Source organism: Pyrus communis, chromosome 7 (assembly GCF_041283825.1).
Source record: "Pyrus communis isolate YQ-2024b chromosome 7, ASM4128382v1, whole genome shotgun sequence".
Lineage (NCBI taxonomy): Eukaryota > Viridiplantae > Streptophyta > Magnoliopsida > Rosales > Rosaceae > Pyrus > Pyrus communis.
Genome location: NC_142571.1, coordinates 23097398 through 23114199, shown reverse-complemented (window position 1 = coordinate 23114199; position 16802 = coordinate 23097398). Strand labels below are relative to the sequence as shown.

The following is a 16802-nucleotide window of genomic DNA, read 5'->3' as shown; positions in this document are numbered from 1 at the left end:
ATAATATTTGTCCTTCATGTGAAATTAAAAAAGCAAAACCACCAAATCAACTACTAAGTGGTAGATAATAATTAATCTCCAGAAAAAAGTAGTGGAAACACAACTAGCCAAAAGAAATGTGAGAAATAAATATCTCTAGTAATTGCTAAACCCACCAAAATACTTTCGAAGACAAAAAATAATAAATAAAACCCACCACACAAAAAAACAAAAGAAAAATACACATAGAAAAAGCACGTGGTGCACACACCAAGAGCGACTTGGAACCCGGTGGGGCCCCGCATTGGAAACGTTCAGCAACTCAACACGCCAGATCTTGGACGGCAAGGCCCACTCCGTTCCAAAATCCCTTCCCTAATCGCATTCCTAAGCCTAATTAGATTTTAATTTCGATAGCTCCCAAAGACTCGAAGTAAAAAGCGTGTGGTCACCACGACGTCGTCTTCTTAATCTCGCCCCACCCCCTCTCCAAGCCCTCTCTCTCTCTAGAACTTTCTCTCTCTACAACCCAAAACGAAGGTCAATAATTCGGTTCCACCTAACACAGCGATACCTTTCCTCATCGTCTTCTTCGCCATCCTCTCTCTCTCAAGCTTTCTCGCTGTCATTGAATTTTTGCCCCTTCGCAAAACCTCTCTCAAGGTACCATTTCTCTCTTTTCGCTTTTGGCTTCTTGTAATTCTGCGTAATTTTCTGGGATCTAATTTCCGCCGTTGTGAATCCTGATTGTAATTCTCTCAAGTTTCTGCATTTCTTTGTTTTAATGTATGTTGGGTTCGTAATCTTGCATGAATTTGTGCTAGAATTGACGTCTTTTGGTGGATTCTTGGAATTCTGGGTTTTGTAATGAGTCGATTATGTCGATACTCGATTTCTGGGTCTTTTTTTTTTTTGGGGGGGCGGGGGGGTGGGGTGGGGGGTGGGGTGGGGGGTGGGGTGGGATTGAATCTTGAGAATTTCGAGTTTTTGAGTTGTTGAGTTGTTGAACGATCTAGATTAATGGGTTTTTTAAGTGGTTTAATAGCTGATTAAATTTATTAATTACATTAATGGTATTTTGGGATTTAATCAAGATAGTAATTTTGATGACAAGTTTCTTGAATTTCTTGGTGTCTGAGAGTATAATCTATTTGTTTTGGCTGTAGGTTGGTCTAGAATTTTAAGAAATCTTTAATTTGAGAATGGGTTACTTTGCAACAACTGATGCTTTCGATGATTTTCATTTTTTGCAAGAGAGAGCATCGATCTGATTTCAGACATGTCGATATTTTTGGTGTATGTGTTTTCTTGCTCATGGTTTATGGCTGAGTTACTGATATGCGTTGTTCCTCCGTGCGCAGGTTAATTTTCTCGGCATTGGAGATGGATTCCTTTTTCAATTTCAAAGCTCCAAGTGACGATTGTGTGCCGTCTGAGCTAGACATTCTCAAATGCCCATTTTTGAGAAACATCAATGAGCCCACCAACTTTTCCTTCGCCTCATCCTTGGCGTTCCCAGTGCCTGTAAGTTATCCTTTTGTGCATTGAATCTACTATTGTTGCCTTGTACTAGACTTGATTGAAATTGCGGCATTTTCCTGACACTACTTGCTTCTTTTCATGTTCAGGGACGTGGAGCCAAAGGTCCAATTTTTGAAGATGGTCCCAATTTTGACATGGCATTTCGGCTTTTCCATGGGAGTGACGGAGTTGTCCCGCTTTCTGGAAAATCATATGTGCATTCTGACATAGTTGAGCCTCGACCAGCCCCACCCATGTTCAATCCATTAGCTGCAAAGGCAGCTACGATCAGTCTCTCATCCTTTGGTGCTGGAGGGCCATTCAGTTTCGATGCATTCCATAAGAAATGGAAGAACCAGCAAAAGAAATCTAATTCCTCGAAAAAAGATTCTACTTCAAAGGTAAATTGATTGTTGCTTCGGACTAATAATTTCCCAGCGTCTTAAGTAATTGAAACTGCTTGTGGTTTTGTTGATTTTTTGTACTTCGTATCATTGAACAAGTTTCTAAGTTTGTGTGGAATTTGATGTTTCAGGGAGGAAATTCTAATCACGAGGCAGTGAGCAATGAGTGGCTGCAATCCGGAAACTGTCCGATCGCAAAGTCATACCGTGCTGTTAGTGGTGTCATTCCACTAGTCGCAAAGGCTTTTCAGCCCCCCCCAGGCATGAAAATCAAGTGCCCGCCAGCAATAGTTGCAGCCCGAGCAGCCCTGTCGCGAACTGCATTTGCAAAGAACCTCCGCCCGCAACCCCTTCCTGCAAAAGTACTTGTGATTGGAGCGATGGGCATGGCAGCCAATGTTCCTTTAGGGATATGGAGAGAGCACACCAAGAAATTCTCACTATCTTGGTTTGCCGCTGTGCATGCAGCTGTCCCATTCATAGCCTTACTTCGGAAGTCTGTGCTGATGCCTAAATCAGCCATGGCGTTCACCATTGCCGCATCAGTACTTGGACAGGTGATTGGCTCCAGAGCAGAACGGTACCGTCTGAAGGCGGTGGCTTCTAAAAGTTCACCTCTGACTGAAACCTCCGCTGGTGTTGTGACAGCGCAGACAAGCGAGCTACAGGTGCTCCAAGCGAAAACTGAAACCTCTGCTGGTGGTGCGACAACGCAGACAAGCGAGCTACAGGTGCTCCAAGCGAAAACCGGCCACTGCAATGCGATGGAGGAGTGGAATTCAGTTTCTCTTCAGGTGGCGCGTCCTTCGTCATCCACAGATGTGTTCTAATGATTTGTTTGTATTTCGATGGGCGCTGATCGATCCGTTCCATCGTTTCTATGTATTTAACGGAGTATAATTCTCTGTTTGGTTTGTGACTCCAAACACTGTCCAAGTTCTCTGAAGACCTGAGAGAAGAATAAATGTATAATTCGAATGAGGATTTTTTCGAGTTGTTTCCCTTCCTTAAGTTTTATGTATTTGACTATGACCTGTATCCAGAGGTGTACTAGTTGTACAAGGTGTTTAGAAAATAAAGTACTTTGCTTCTTTGATTTAAATATAATCTTTTCAACACGTGCCTAGAAAATTTTCATTTTGCGTTGTGTTTTAGTTGTTTTAAGTACGCGTTACAGACTGTGATTTGCAGCATTTTTAACAAAATTTAAAGTAACGGCTTGAGCATATCTCAAATTTTATTAGATACATCTCTTAAGCATTGTTGCTTGCTAGATCCTTAGGAGTTTTGGTAACTTACTAGAGGAGTTAGTTATGTACACCATGTACCTACCATGCATTACCACAAGTTTTAACTTACTCACGTAGCATTACGTGATTTAATTTAAGATCCTAACATTGTAGTGTCCCAATTTTATACGAGGGCTCGTACCTTGGCTAGTTTGCCCAACATATGTAAATCTCAAAATCCAAAAACTTATAATAATCCCTAAAAATCATTGAAATTTTCAATTAAAAAATAGTGGTGCTATTCACACTTATTTTTAAAGAGTTTTAACGAAAATCTCAAGGTAATTTTCACTTTAACTAAAAATCATATTTTTACACTAAAAAATCAATCCTGGTATTATTCAATTTACCTTTTATTTTACCTTTATCTTTTCAAACATTTTCATTAGTTTTCTTTATTTTTATGTTTCACATAATTGAGAATCGGTCACCGGTCCTTAAACGACGCCGGATAAAGGCAGCAGCCGCCTTTCTTCACTGAAAGTCGACTTTCTTTCTCGGGTGAAAATTGGAAGGACACATACAAATGTCTAGCTCCTCGCGAGTATGTCAGCCTCAGACGTTTGGATTGCCGTGGCCCGATCTCAACGACGGATTGTTCTACAACGACGTCGTTCGAGCCTCCGATTCCGGTACTCTCCTTAAAATCTCCCTAGGAAGATACTGTTTTTTTCCTACTTTTTCTGTTTCTTTCCTGCATTTTCTCGGCAGCCAAACAGCCTCCAAGCCTAGAACTGGATTGTCGATGCTTTCTTCGATTTTAACTTGTCCGAATTTGACTCCGATTGTTGGTGTGCACTACAGAACTGACTCTGATCGAGTTCTACTCTAGCAAGTACAAGAATTCAGCTCCATTGCAAGGGTAGTCAGCTTATACCAAATTGCATTCCAACAATTTAAATTAATTTGATTTATTTACTGATTTATTTTTGCATTTTAAGTAATAAAAAATGTGTTTAATTTGAAGAACAGATGAAAACTTTGTACTGATAATTGAGCAGTTGGTTGCAGAGAATTCGGAGCGGACAGGTTCGAACATCGAAAATCATGGAAGGTTTGTTATGGAAAATGTGAAAATATGCCTGTTAAATTCTCAGCATTGCTTGTTGATGTTGTCTGCAGATAACAGTTGATAGAGAAGTTGTTAGAGATCCTGATACGATCCTCAGGTGGTTCTTTGTTTCGTGGATGTGATTTTTCGCTTTTATGATATGTTTGCTCTCATGTATATAGAAGATTTTTATGTTTTGTTTCTATAACATGATCAATTTGTTTAGGGTTGGTTCGAAATTGGCATATCATAGACTTCCATGGAGAGAGCCCGATGCACCATACTTGCTCGAGGTTCTGTATGAGGATGATGATATGGTAAATTTCTCAAAGTGGTTACTCATCGATTTGTATGTCTCATGTCCTATCTTCTATCTTCGTTGCGTTGTTGCTTCATTCCCATCAAGATTAGTGATGTTAAACACTTGAACTTATGTACATTTAAGGTTTCTAATACTGTGTTGATTAACTCATGTTGTAATACTTATGTGCATGTTGTTTTTCTTACTGGTATTATTATCTACTTAAACTCGTGGAAAATATAAAACCATTATACCAAATGCTGACATCAAATGGTCTTTTGTTTGTTCGAAATGTAATTATAGTTGATTTTAGAGATTTTATGAGAAACATAAGTACAATATTACGAAATACTTCCCACCTAAGAATTGGGGTGAAGTTGGTCTTCGGTTCAGTTTTGTCCAAGAATAATATTCAAAGTCAGTTTGGTTTGTAAAAATTGAGTGTTGGTCACCTTAAATGAGGATCCGTTGTCCTACCCTCCCTTAAGAGCTAAATGAGCATAGGGTTCTTTTTTCCCTTGATTCTTTGAAAACAAGTTAGAGGTTTTTTCATGAGAAATTTTGTTATCAAATAGCAACCAAATGATGCCTTGGAAATTATCTATGGTTTCTCTGCGAAGAATCTGTTAACAGTTGTTTGTTTTCTCCATTTTGGTGGTGACTTTTCTTGATGTGAAGTTTTAATTTTGAATTCAGATTGCTCTAAATAAGCCTTCTGGGCTGCAAGTTTTACCTCAAGGTCTTTTCCAGCAACGAACAGTTCTCACACAGCTCCTATGGCGGGCAACACAGAAGATTTCTCACTTATCGTGCCAACAACCACATCCTGTTCCTGTCCATCGCTTAGGAAGAGGAACTTCAGGTATCCCATGAAGTCCAATGCTGAAATAATTGATGAAGTCCCTTGTATTCTTCTTTCTTTTCAATCAAAGTGGCTAAGTTTTCTTATACATGACTGTGGACATGAGATGATTTGAATGCATGTTCTATCTAATTACTTGAGTTAACCCATGCTCATTATGGCCTTGGAATTTTCATTATTAACGATTAATGTGTAGTAAAACATAGAATTGAAAAACATGGTTTTATATATCACTTTGTCTCAAGAAGCATCCTGTATGTTGTTAATACACATGGTGTGTCAGTTGGATTTACTTATTGCAGAAAGATTGTCAAATTTCAGAACCTAGTTGTAAAGATGGATAACTTAATGCTGCTTACTATGTTTCTCACTAGATAACATCTACACATAACGAAAACCTTTTTCCTCAATTTATTTCTCCTTTCCAGTTCTACATGTTATTCTCACAAATCTGTTCATTGTCACAGTTACCACAAGAATGGTTATACTTCTTAATATTCTTCTGGTTGACTGGTCTCATATGGTTCTAGGAATATTACTCTGTGCAAAGACAAAGCATGCCAAAACTCAGCTTGCAGCATACTTTGCTGACGGGACATCTAATATTGGAGATGGCAGGTTAGAGAAATGGCCTATTCCATCTTGCTCACATCTTATTTTGGCTTCTCATTTTTGAATGAAAAAACTTAAGATTCCTACAGTTTGGTTATAATCTTTATCAATTTGGCAATGTGATCAACAGTATCCACAGTAATGCTGACGTGGAGCCTTGTACAGAGAGGAAAATATCAAAGATTTACCGGGCACTAGTGACTGGGATAGTTTGTGAGGATAAGGTAACATCCGTTTGAAGTACTACTGAAGTGTGTGCAACTCTGACTACTGTCTGTTTGTGCATGAATAAGGTTTAATATCTCAAACAAAACATCAACATCCACTGTTTCCATACCTTATCTCAACTCAAACTGATGATTTCTTGAGTCTAGCAAGCCTTCCTTTCTAATTTTTCTTGATGCCGTCTTTTCAACTTTATATGTTGTTACTATTCATGCAAATAGAGTGTATGATAGATGTGAAAATTTTATAGGTGATTGTAAAGCAGCCAATTGGAATGGTGCGATATCCTGGTGTGGCTAAAGGGCTGTATGTTGCTTCTCCTACAGGTTTATTTGCATTAACTAATGTGTTGAATAATTTTGTGTTTCCTGTAAGCTCCCTCCAATAGACCATGATTTGGAAAGATGATTGCAATCTTTAAGTCGTGTGTGTAAACTTGCACCATTCACCGTTTCTCTGAGTGTTTAATCACCTCATCTCAGGATGCAATTTGTTAGATTCATAAAACAGTCTTATTCTAACCCACCATGCTCATCTCTTTTTGTTATTTTATTTTATCTTAACCAGGAAAGCCAGCTCTGAGTAAAGTTGAAGTCCTTGAGAGACAGATTCATAAAAACCAAACGCTAGTCCAGGTACCCCTGATTTTACCAATTCAACCTTCAGAAATAATATATAGCCTTTTGTAGTATCTATCTATTTTACTTCCATGGTTAATATTCTGGCTTCACTCTGCCATTTTAGCATAGTGCTTTTCAAAAGCCGGTATATAACTACGATGACAACGATAAGACATAGGACATTGACAATGGACAAGAAAATCAGGTTGTGTTTGTTGTTTTTGGAATTGAAAGCAACTTACAATAGCACACTGATACTTTAACAGGTTGAGATTCAGTCAGGAAGGCCGCACCAAATTCGCATCCATCTTTCCTACATAGGACATCCATTGTTAGGTAAGTCTTTTATCGAACCTAATCATAGTCCATGTGGCACTCCCAGTCTACGGGAGCTATTGGCTTGATCGCAATTGGACCTTAAGTTTGGGATTAGGCTGTGTCCAACATGTTATGAGAATCTGGTTGTTGGAGGGCATGGGCTTGAGAAACCTCAAATCCCCATTTGCTTGGACTAGTTGAATGCTGAACAAAATATTTGTGAAATTATTTTTAGGCAATAAGGAGCCGTTAATTTGGATGTCACATTTTGCCTTTCTATACAGGAGATCCTCTCTATGTACCTGGTGGACAACCAAAGTGCTCAGATTTCGACTTGGTCGATGAAAGTTTTGCCGATGATGGGTATGCAGTCAGTGTAATATAATCCAAAAGCATTCAAATGTAATTCCGTTGTCCATGAGATGTAATCACATTTAGGATAATGAAATCACATTTGTGTGTGCAGAGGGTTTCGGAGGCCTACAAATCCTGTTCCTGGTGATTGTGGCTACAACTTGCATGCTCATCAAGTCACTCTCTCTCACCCCGCATCCAATGAGGTATAATGTTGCTGTAATTGCTATATTAGATGACCTATTCGGCTATTCCGTCTCAAATCAATGGGGTTGTCATGGTTTTTGGCAGGTAATCAAAGTTATAGCACCACTTCCACCTTCTCTTCGGACGCAACAAGAACCCGAACAACTCACTCGCGGTAAACTCGAACAACCTACTCATTTGCACTACTAATATCGGTCGATCAAAGGACTAAGAACTAAGTTACTTCCAATTCCAAATGTATTTCTTTGGAGTTTTACTTTTACCTTGATCAATGCCAAAGCAAATGATAGAAGTTACCTTGATCAATGCCAAAGCAAACAAGAGTTTTACCAGAACTAAAAGATGAGACAAAACGACGTCAGATCAGATCAGGGATCCAAAGCTTCCCAACTTTTGCAGTTTATTTTTGTATTTTCCCATAAAAATTAAAATACAACAAAATACAAAGCTGCTCCTGCAATATTACAAGCACCTAACAAATTTAAATAACAAAAGCATTTTACCCAACCAAAAAAAACGACGGGGACTTTTGAAGAGTCCATTTTTGCCCTATCACGTCACTGACTGCACTAGATCAACACCAACCAAAAACTATTATACAGGGCGCAGCAAATAAACAATTTGCCGCTGAGGGAGCGCCGATGGCCAGGTCAAGCCCCCTCTGCTGCGCTCCCTCTGCAACCATCTACTACCTGCCTATATCCCCCTTCCCTCCTCTCCACGACTCTTCCTTCCGGAATATGCTCCCGGCCTGCCCCCCGTACTGTTCGGTTTTTGCGTAGTGCATTCTAATGGCAGCCACGGGATCTGATACCGTACACGGACCCCCTACGAGGATCCCTCCCCTCCCTACTACATTCATCCCAACACTCCCCCTTCCTTGCTGCTGTATGCTCGAAATTGCATCAAACCCATTTCGTTTTGGAATGTCAAACACGTCTTGCCGCTGCTGCTGCTGCTTCACATCTACTGTAAATGGCTGAACTTTGTTACCACCGTCCTGGCCTCTACTAAACACAGGATAATCAGCAACTCCATTGCTACCATTGATCTCCTCGCCACGAAAAACTGATATGTCGCTGGTCTTCACAACTGCCTGCAGTGGCTGCTGTTCCATTTGGGAAGAGGATGTAGGAAAATTGCTAAACGCTGCAGGGTACTTGGCCAGCAAGATAGCTGAGTCAGAAAACGATGAATAACCAGCTTGCAGTTTATTCCCTTCCCAAAACCCGCCGTAACTCCTACTGGGAACATTCTCAAGGCCCAGATAACTACTACAATCAAACTTCAGGAGGGGAGAATTCCCGTCAGCACTGTGATGCCCTGTGAGATTTAAGTTAGACGACTTGTTGCTGAACTTTTGGTTATGAGCTCCCTCTTCTTCATTCTCATGGATGCTGCCATTTGGCTTGGACGAAGATGACGGGTTGCTAAGTATCTTACCAAAAAGTTTCACATCACCATTCCTGCTTGGTTTATCCGAATCTGAAGAACTCCATGAAGGGGCTTTTCGTGCGTCACCTGGTTGTTCTACCTTTAGGGGCACAGGAGGACAATCAACCCGAGAACATTGGGGCTTGGAATTCCCAAATTGAAGGAAGCCATCTTGTGTCATATAATGCCCATTGATATTTCTGTCTGGCTTAACTTCAGATAAATTACCACAACTTACATCCCCATTCGTCTCTTTCTTGGGTACCATTTGCAATGGATAGCCTCTGAGAACTTGCAAAGCTTCGACGTTTGCATGTACTGGAAGACCTGACAAGTGCTTGCGACTCTCATCTCTACCAACAGATCCCTCCCGCAGATCCAGGGTTGATGACATCCTATCTTGGCTAAGGGATTTCTCGCATTCAATGACAGCAGAATCTTGTGGCACAGAAACTGCAGTAGCAGGAGCATTCTCATGTGGCAACGAGATGACAGAAGGCTTTTGCACAGAATTCAGCTCAACAGAAACTTGATGTGGGCACTCAGGGTTAAGGCCGGGAGCTGAACAAGAACCATCAGCGGCCACATCAGAAGTATTGCCACATGAATTGTGTGCTGAGGCTGGTAAGCAGCATCCACTTGGATCTCTATTGCTTCTTTCATCTCCCCCCTCCAATTTCTTTCCAAATCGATCAGAAGAAATTTGACCGACCAATTTTTCCCCAACCATACATTCAGGATTAGGTGGGTCAGAGTTGATTCCCTCACCAACAGGTCGTGATTCTGCAACCAAAATTTTGTTTTCAGTTGCATTACCTCCCATAGCATTGGATTCCATGATATCAGTGTCGCCGTCAAAAACTAGCTTAGGCTTATCCACCGCCTGGAATGCATCAGAAGCCAGAGATTTGAGAGGCTTACCATCTCCATGATCTACTTCTCCCGTCACATTGTTTTCCTCCGGTCTGGGTGGGCTTGTTTGCAATTTCATGGTCTCCGCAGGATCAGCTTCATCGTCATTCATGTTTGTGACAGACAGCGGCACATCCTCGTTCATGTTACATCCCGACTTGTCACTGGAAATACCTGAACCAGTTTCCAGAACACAGGCATCTTCAGCGTCACTCCCACCTCCATTAGCATCATCACCAACAGATGTTCCATTTCCGGGCCCAGGATGTACCAAATCAAGCCCAAGGCACTTCCGAGCCTTGCTAAAGAAAACCTTGCATTGCTGCTGAGACCTCGATCTAATGCACCGTGAGATCATATCAAAATCCTTTCCATAGGAAGACACTGCCTGAATAAATCTAGACTTCTCCTCGTCTGTCCAGTCAGAAGGATCCATTTCTCCACAACTTTCATCTGAGCAAGTCTCATCATCCACATTCTGCATAACATCAGGTGTCAAAGGTCGCCTTACTACCGAATCCCCTTTCTGGCACTTCCATTCCAGATAAGACTCACCAGGATCAATGGAACTAGTGATGCAAGAACTCACCGCCTCAGATGATATTGAGCCACATATACCTGCTAAAACGTCAGCAGCAGCTGTTTCTCTTTCATTGCCAATAGTATCAAGACTGCAAGACCTTTCAACAGTGGTATCCTCACCACGAGACGTATTAGTATTCCTGTACCCTCCCAAAATTAACCTCCTCGAATACGTTTGTCGATTTCTTGTACCACCATCAGCATGAGCTGCAATTGCTGATGCAGCACCCAAAATATCAAGGGAAGCAGCATCCATCTCACGATTCCATTTTTTCCCATCTGAAATTAAGTAGGTATTAGCCGAAGACTTTCCTTGCTTAGCCATATCAGGCTTCTTCTTTGTTTTCACAAAGCAATCAGACTTGTGGTGTTTGTAGTAAAACTCGACACAGTCAGCAGTCGTCTTGTGATCAAGAAAGGAAGCAATTTTTCTGAAATCCTTCCCGCAGGTGGTTAGCTTTTGGATGAAAAGCTCTTTCTCTTCTGGCGTCCATGGGTTCATCAAAGCCCTTTCCTTCTCAACAGCACAGGGATCTTCAACTAAACCATTACTAGAAACAAATCTTGTCGCCAACTTCTCCTCCTTGTCCAAGATTAAGGCTGGCATCTTCAATGAGTTCCTGTATGGCTTTACTTGGGAATCTGACAGCAACTTGTTAGTGAAATTAATAATCTCTGTAGTAGGAACCACGCTCAGACTTCCTGCTGAAAAAAAAATCATTAAAAACTTGTGATTAAAAAATGATTCACCAAAACACAAAAGTAGATGTATTTGTTTTCAAAGATTTACACATAAGACTTCTATAGTTGATCAAATATAAAATAATCAATGAGAGTAGTTATCTAAAGCATGCAACGAAACAACTACAAGTAACCACTACCGCTAACACATCCATGTAGTCACTACTAATACACAGGGAAAGATAATGAAAGCCGTAGCACCAGAGTCAGCATGAGCGCCTCATAGGCAAGCATGGTGCATCAATCAGAACAAGTTAATTGCTAACTTACTGAAAAGACAAATACTGATTACAATTAGAAAAGGCAAAAAAAAATCACAAAAAACAGTTTAGATTCAAGGGCAATTGATATTAACTTATTCGCACTCCAAGATACTAAAAGAGACATCCTGCCCTCCTTCCTTATTTTCACTAGAAACTGTGTACAAAAAGTTCCTCATGCATAAGAAAAAATTTATAACCATGTTCAAACAATCAAATGCCACAAGAAGCACCAGAAAACATAAAACAAGAAATAAGTCTGTAAAAAAAAAGTCGAGCCACGTCACAACCTTATCCATCATGAAAACTGTTTTACTTAGTTTTTCTTATTTAGATATGAGAATATCAGCATGCTTATAAAACCAATCACTTTCTTCCAATCTCATGAAAGACAAACAGAAAAAGCAGATAAAATTTCTTACCAGGTGTAGAAAATCGCGATCGAATTGAAGAGCGATGCTTCTGATGTCCATTATTAGTCGCTCGCAAGCTTAACTCAAATTTTTTGTGAGATTTTGGACGATATTTTCGCATGGAAAGCACACTCATGTCTTCCTTCCACAAGTGTTGAAAGGCTTTAAATTTTAAGGTTATAACTCTCTCCACAAACCTTAAACGTCGCTTCCTCTTGGCAAACTTCTCTTTGATCAATGAATCATTCTTCCAGGATGAGGAAGCACGAACTCCAGAAATATGCTCTTTTGGTAACAGCTTACTAAATATGTCAGATGCTCTACTTGCAAATATTTTATTGGCAGAAAATATAGAATCGCATAACTTATCTACTACACCAGAGTCCAGTGCAACAACCTCACTATCCAAAAGCATGCTACTATTACCACAAGTAGATGGGTCAGTCTTTTCTGCATATCTGCTGGGCACTAAGCACGTCTCTTCTCCTTTGGTTGTCTGGATTGGATCCCGATCCTCAGAACCACCAGTTTTATTCGTCATATCAGATGAAACCAAAGGTAATGATTCAACAAATTTCGATGTCGCTGTTCCAGGACTATCGATATCCTCATCCTTAACAATACCGCAAAATTCTACCTGGTCACCATTATCAACACACATCTTCTGCAAATCAGTGTCCCCAGAAGAATGAATTTGCAATGGAGAAAGGCGAGTGGTCAAATTTGTGACCTGTTCTTTGCAAGACTTATCCTTCTCCTCCACAGGCAAAGAACTAGAAGTTGCTGGACGGGGGCAGCTGCCCCCAGAATCAGATTTCAGTGCCTTAAGTTCGTTTTCGAGTGAATCAATTTCTGACTCAGTTACCTCCAATACCTTTGAAATTTCACCTTTCCATATAAGCAACTTGTTCAATGCAGTCGGCCTCGGGATACTAGAATCCACTGAACTTGGATCATCAGACTGAAGCAATTCAAGTATTGATGAGTCCAAGTTAACTATAGAATTACCATCCAATTTTTCCAATTGGAATGAGAATCCCTCGTGATGACTCTGATACATAGGACCTGGGGAACCACAAGAGTTTCTAGTATCGTTCTCAACATTAACTGCCTTGCAAAATGATTTCTCCTCCACACCTGTAACAACATGGGTAACTATAATCACAAAAAATTCTGTGCATAGAACATGTGATTAAGGTAGAGAGAAATATAACAGTACGGAACAAATAAACATGGCAAGCCAGCACATAACTTTTCAACAGAAAAATATGTAATGTAATTCTCTGAAAAACCACGAGTTCAAAATATTTAGTATAACTATTTAGTGAGTAAAAGTATTTAAATCTATAAAATTTCCAAAGTATTTAAATATACACTTTCCAATTTTCTACCCCAAGCCCTACCAATTCTGTTAATGAAAAGGTTGATAATGATAAGCTTCATCTACTATGTTCATATGCGAGGATTCACTGCCCAACTTTCTAGCTAAATCATCTGAATCTCATACTAAATGGTACTAGACTTGCATTCAGAAATAAACAATAATGCCAACATGACACTACATATTTAAAAACACAAATCTTGTCAAAATCCACTTCCAAGTAAGGTCACAAACTTAAATAGGGTTAACACGTAATGAGAATGTAATGATGCAACAACAGACCTGGAGAAGAACTGCAAGCAACAGAGGATGGAGTTGCAGGAGATGCACAATCTGAGAAAGCTGTAACTCGGGGGCTTTTATCAGGCAAGCTTGAACTCAGAGAATGGGCTGGTTCAGTGTTGCCAACAGAACAGACAGCCGCATCTCTGTTCATGCTACCATCAGGGACGTCGACTTTCTTTTTCTCATACTTTGCCAAACCCTCGCCCCATCCAAGGCGCGGCTTCTTCCTAGAAGTTGTTTCCTCTAAAGGTGCAGCAGATGTTACACAATTAGTAGCTTCTCCCGAAGGAGACTGCACTGGAGTGGCTGTTTTCGGCTGTGACTCAACCTTTGCTTCATTGGAATCAATGGGCCCCATGCTCTTTGAGCTACTTGAATGGCTGAAACCCGAACCCCGAGAAGACATGCTTCCAGAGCGCGTCCATTTGAGAGGCTTCCAATCAATTGAGACCAATGAGTTCTCTCTCTCACATTTCTGGCCAGCGCTTAAACCAGTGGAACCACCCATTTTATCAAGCTGGTCTTTCAATTGAATCTGATCCCATGCGCTTCCAAAGTCAGACTGTTGATGAGATGAGTATGTCAGCATATCATCCTGCGACCTCTGTTCATTATTCACACGACTTGGCCTCCCAGGCATGTTTGGAGACCCACTTCTAGTTTCCCAAGAATAACCTTTACTTTCCCTCTGGCTATAAGGTGGCCCTCTATTATCCCTACTGTTCCTACCATACCTTCCATCTCCGCGTGAAAATGATGACCGGAAGCTCTCATCTTCCACCATCTTTTCGCCTGACCGAGACGATCCATACCCATGACCAGAATCATCGGAGAACACGTGCCAACCACCCTGCTTACCATGACCTTCAGAAAATATTTAAACGGAAAGGCAAAGATAAATAATTCACTCAAGCAAAGTATATCTTCAAACAGTACCAAAAAAAAAAAGCAATAACCATATTTCAAAAAAATCAAAGAAAAAATACATATTGCCATTGGCAGATCTCCAAGTTTCGCAGATCTAAACAATACTTGTAAAAAGAACTACGAAATTAACCGAGTTGTAACATAAGAAAAACACCCGAAACCGCTTACTGATGGAAAGAACATGCTGCTAAAGATTAAGTAATTTGCAACCCCATACCCATATCATTGTTTTTGTTCTAACAAACCCACCCCCTCAAGAAAGCGATTCTACAATCCTAGAACATCAAATTAATGCAATTTGTGTGTGCATATATCTGGTGCCAATAATTTTAATCCTAGATATACAGAAGAGAAACAAAGGCAAAAAGGGAGATTATTCAATACAAAGAACACACAAATACCTGGCGGTCTGCGAAAATCGCCGGAAGCCCAACGATTGAAGTCGCGAGGTGCATGATGGGGCGAGTCCCTCCATCGTGCCACAGAGCCAAGGGACTCCGACCTCTCGTGCTTCCTCTCCTTGAAGAAGTCTTTCCGATCCCAAGGCAATGGTTCTGGCGGCATCAAAAACAACCCAATCGCATGGGCAGACACACCTTCCAACCCTAATTTCTAAACCCCAAACACCACCGCCAAGATCTCCCTCGGCCGCACGCCCGCCCGCCAAAGTCTCCGCCTTTCGCTGCCCTCAAAAAAACACCACACCGCACACCTCCCTAATCCCTCCCTACCGCACTGAATCTAGGGCTTTCCGCACAAAACACCCACACGAGCCTCGGCCGTTGAGTGCCGCCCTAGAGTTTCGAAGCCAGATCGAGAAGGGGACAAAGCGCGGGGGGGTAGTTTACTGAGCCACGGAAGATGAGAGCGCTGCTAGGGTTTGCTGCTGCTGCTACCTTATCCGTCGTCGTTTTGGCTGCCCTTCTTCCACTTTCTTTCTTCTGTGCTGCTGCTTAGAGAAAATCTGCCTGTGGAGCGAGAAAGTGAGAACCGTGAGCAGCCGATAAGGGACAAAGCGAGCCTTGAGAGAGAGAGACTGGCATCCGGATCTCAAAATCCCTATTAAACTCGATTTCAATCTCCTTTCGCGTCCGGAGTATTTAATTTTTTTTAAATTAGGAAATCTTTTTATTATTTTTATTTCATCAATCAAACTTTTCTTTTTCACTTTGGCCCCCGCCTGTGTTCTCAGCGTCGTGCCGAAAAAGCCCCTGGTTTCGGAGCCTTATTTACGGGAAAAAAAAGAAGGTGGTTGCCCGCTGTATTTTTCTAGAGTCAAATGACGGATTTACCCTTATAGAAATTACAAATGCCGGCGCTGTCGTGTCACGTTTTGAGTCCGATGACGTTGGTGTTTAAATTTTGAGTATTTCGTTGACTTTGCTATCTTGGTGAAAATTGAATTGGTAAGATCTTTATTTATTTATATGTTGGTGATAAAAAGAGATTTAAATTTGAATTAGGTGGTGTGCACATGCAAATTATATGTTGGTGATAAGAAGGGATTTAATGAGGTAGTGTGTGAGATATCCCACATCGTTCAGGGAAATGATCCTTATATGCATATTCTGATCCCTACCTATCACGAGGCCTTTTGGAAGCTCACTAGCTTCGGGTTCCATCGGAACTCCGAAGTTAAGCGAGTAGGCCGCGAGAGCATTCCTAGGATGGGTGATTCATCGGGAAGTTCTCATGTGAGTTCCCAAAAATAAAACCGTGAGGACATGATTAGGGCCCAAAGCGGACAATATTGTGCTACAGTGGTGGAGCAGGCCTCGGAAGTGATCTGCCCCGGGTCAGAATGTGACAATTTGGTATCAAAGCCTAACCCTGGTCGCGTGTGTGCCGACGAGGACGTCGGGCCCCTAAGGGGGGTAGATTGTGACATCTCATATCGTCCAGGGAAGTGATCCTTATATGTATATTCTCATCCCTACCTAGCACGAGGCCTTTTGGGAGCTCACTGGTTTTGGGTTCCATCGGAACTCTGAACTTAAGCGAGTAGCGCACGAGAGCATTCCCAGAATGGGTGGCCCATCGGAAAGTTCTCGTGTGAGTTTCCAAAAACAAAACCGTGAGGGCGTGATTGGGGCCAAAAACGGACAATATCGTGCTACGGTGGAG

General features: G+C 41.2%; 3 protein-coding genes across 7 annotated transcripts; 2 read left to right on the top strand and 1 right to left on the bottom strand.

Moving 5' to 3' along the window:
- Positions 1–282: 282 nt before the first annotated feature.
- On the top strand, positions 283–3011 carry LOC137733944 (uncharacterized). The gene is made up of 4 exons (XM_068473165.2): positions 283–642; positions 1341–1503; positions 1608–1901; positions 2036–3011. Exons 2-4 carry the CDS (start codon positions 1363–1365, stop codon positions 2732–2734), a joined length of 1134 nt encoding a protein of 377 aa, XP_068329266.2. The 5' UTR covers positions 283–642; positions 1341–1362; the 3' UTR covers positions 2735–3011.
- Positions 3012–3612: 601 nt separating this feature from the next.
- On the top strand, positions 3613–8049 carry LOC137735122 (Pseudouridine synthase family protein). 4 transcript variants are annotated; one of them, XM_068474502.2, is made up of 14 exons: positions 3613–3825; positions 3998–4055; positions 4195–4222; positions 4316–4362; positions 4471–4561; positions 5242–5407; positions 5938–6025; positions 6150–6243; positions 6495–6570; positions 6812–6879; positions 7131–7200; positions 7467–7545; positions 7649–7742; positions 7828–8049. In XM_068474502.2, exons 1-14 carry the CDS (start codon positions 3720–3722, stop codon positions 7930–7932), a joined length of 1170 nt encoding a protein of 389 aa, XP_068330603.2. In that variant the 5' UTR covers positions 3613–3719; the 3' UTR covers positions 7933–8049. The 4 variants fall into 4 exon arrangements, with proteins under 4 accessions (XP_068330603.2, XP_068330604.2, XP_068330602.2 ...); XM_068474503.2 differs by having other exon boundaries at positions 3615–3825; positions 6159–6243; XM_068474501.2 differs by having other exon boundaries at positions 3620–3825; positions 5875–6025; positions 6159–6243.
- Positions 8050–8126: 77 nt separating this feature from the next.
- LOC137735121 (uncharacterized) lies at positions 8127–15761 on the bottom strand. Of its 2 annotated transcripts, none has more exons than XM_068474498.2 (4): positions 15080–15761; positions 13749–14615; positions 12095–13222; positions 8127–11376 (listed from the first exon to the last, which is right to left on the bottom strand). In XM_068474498.2, the coding sequence occupies exons 1-4, from the start codon at positions 15240–15242 to the stop codon at positions 8432–8434; spliced, it is 5103 nt and encodes a 1700-aa protein (XP_068330599.2). In that variant the 5' UTR covers positions 15243–15761; the 3' UTR covers positions 8127–8431. The 2 variants fall into 2 exon arrangements, with proteins under 2 accessions (XP_068330599.2, XP_068330600.2); XM_068474499.2 differs by having other exon boundaries at positions 8127–11373.
- Between the last annotated feature and the right edge of the window lie 1041 nt (positions 15762–16802).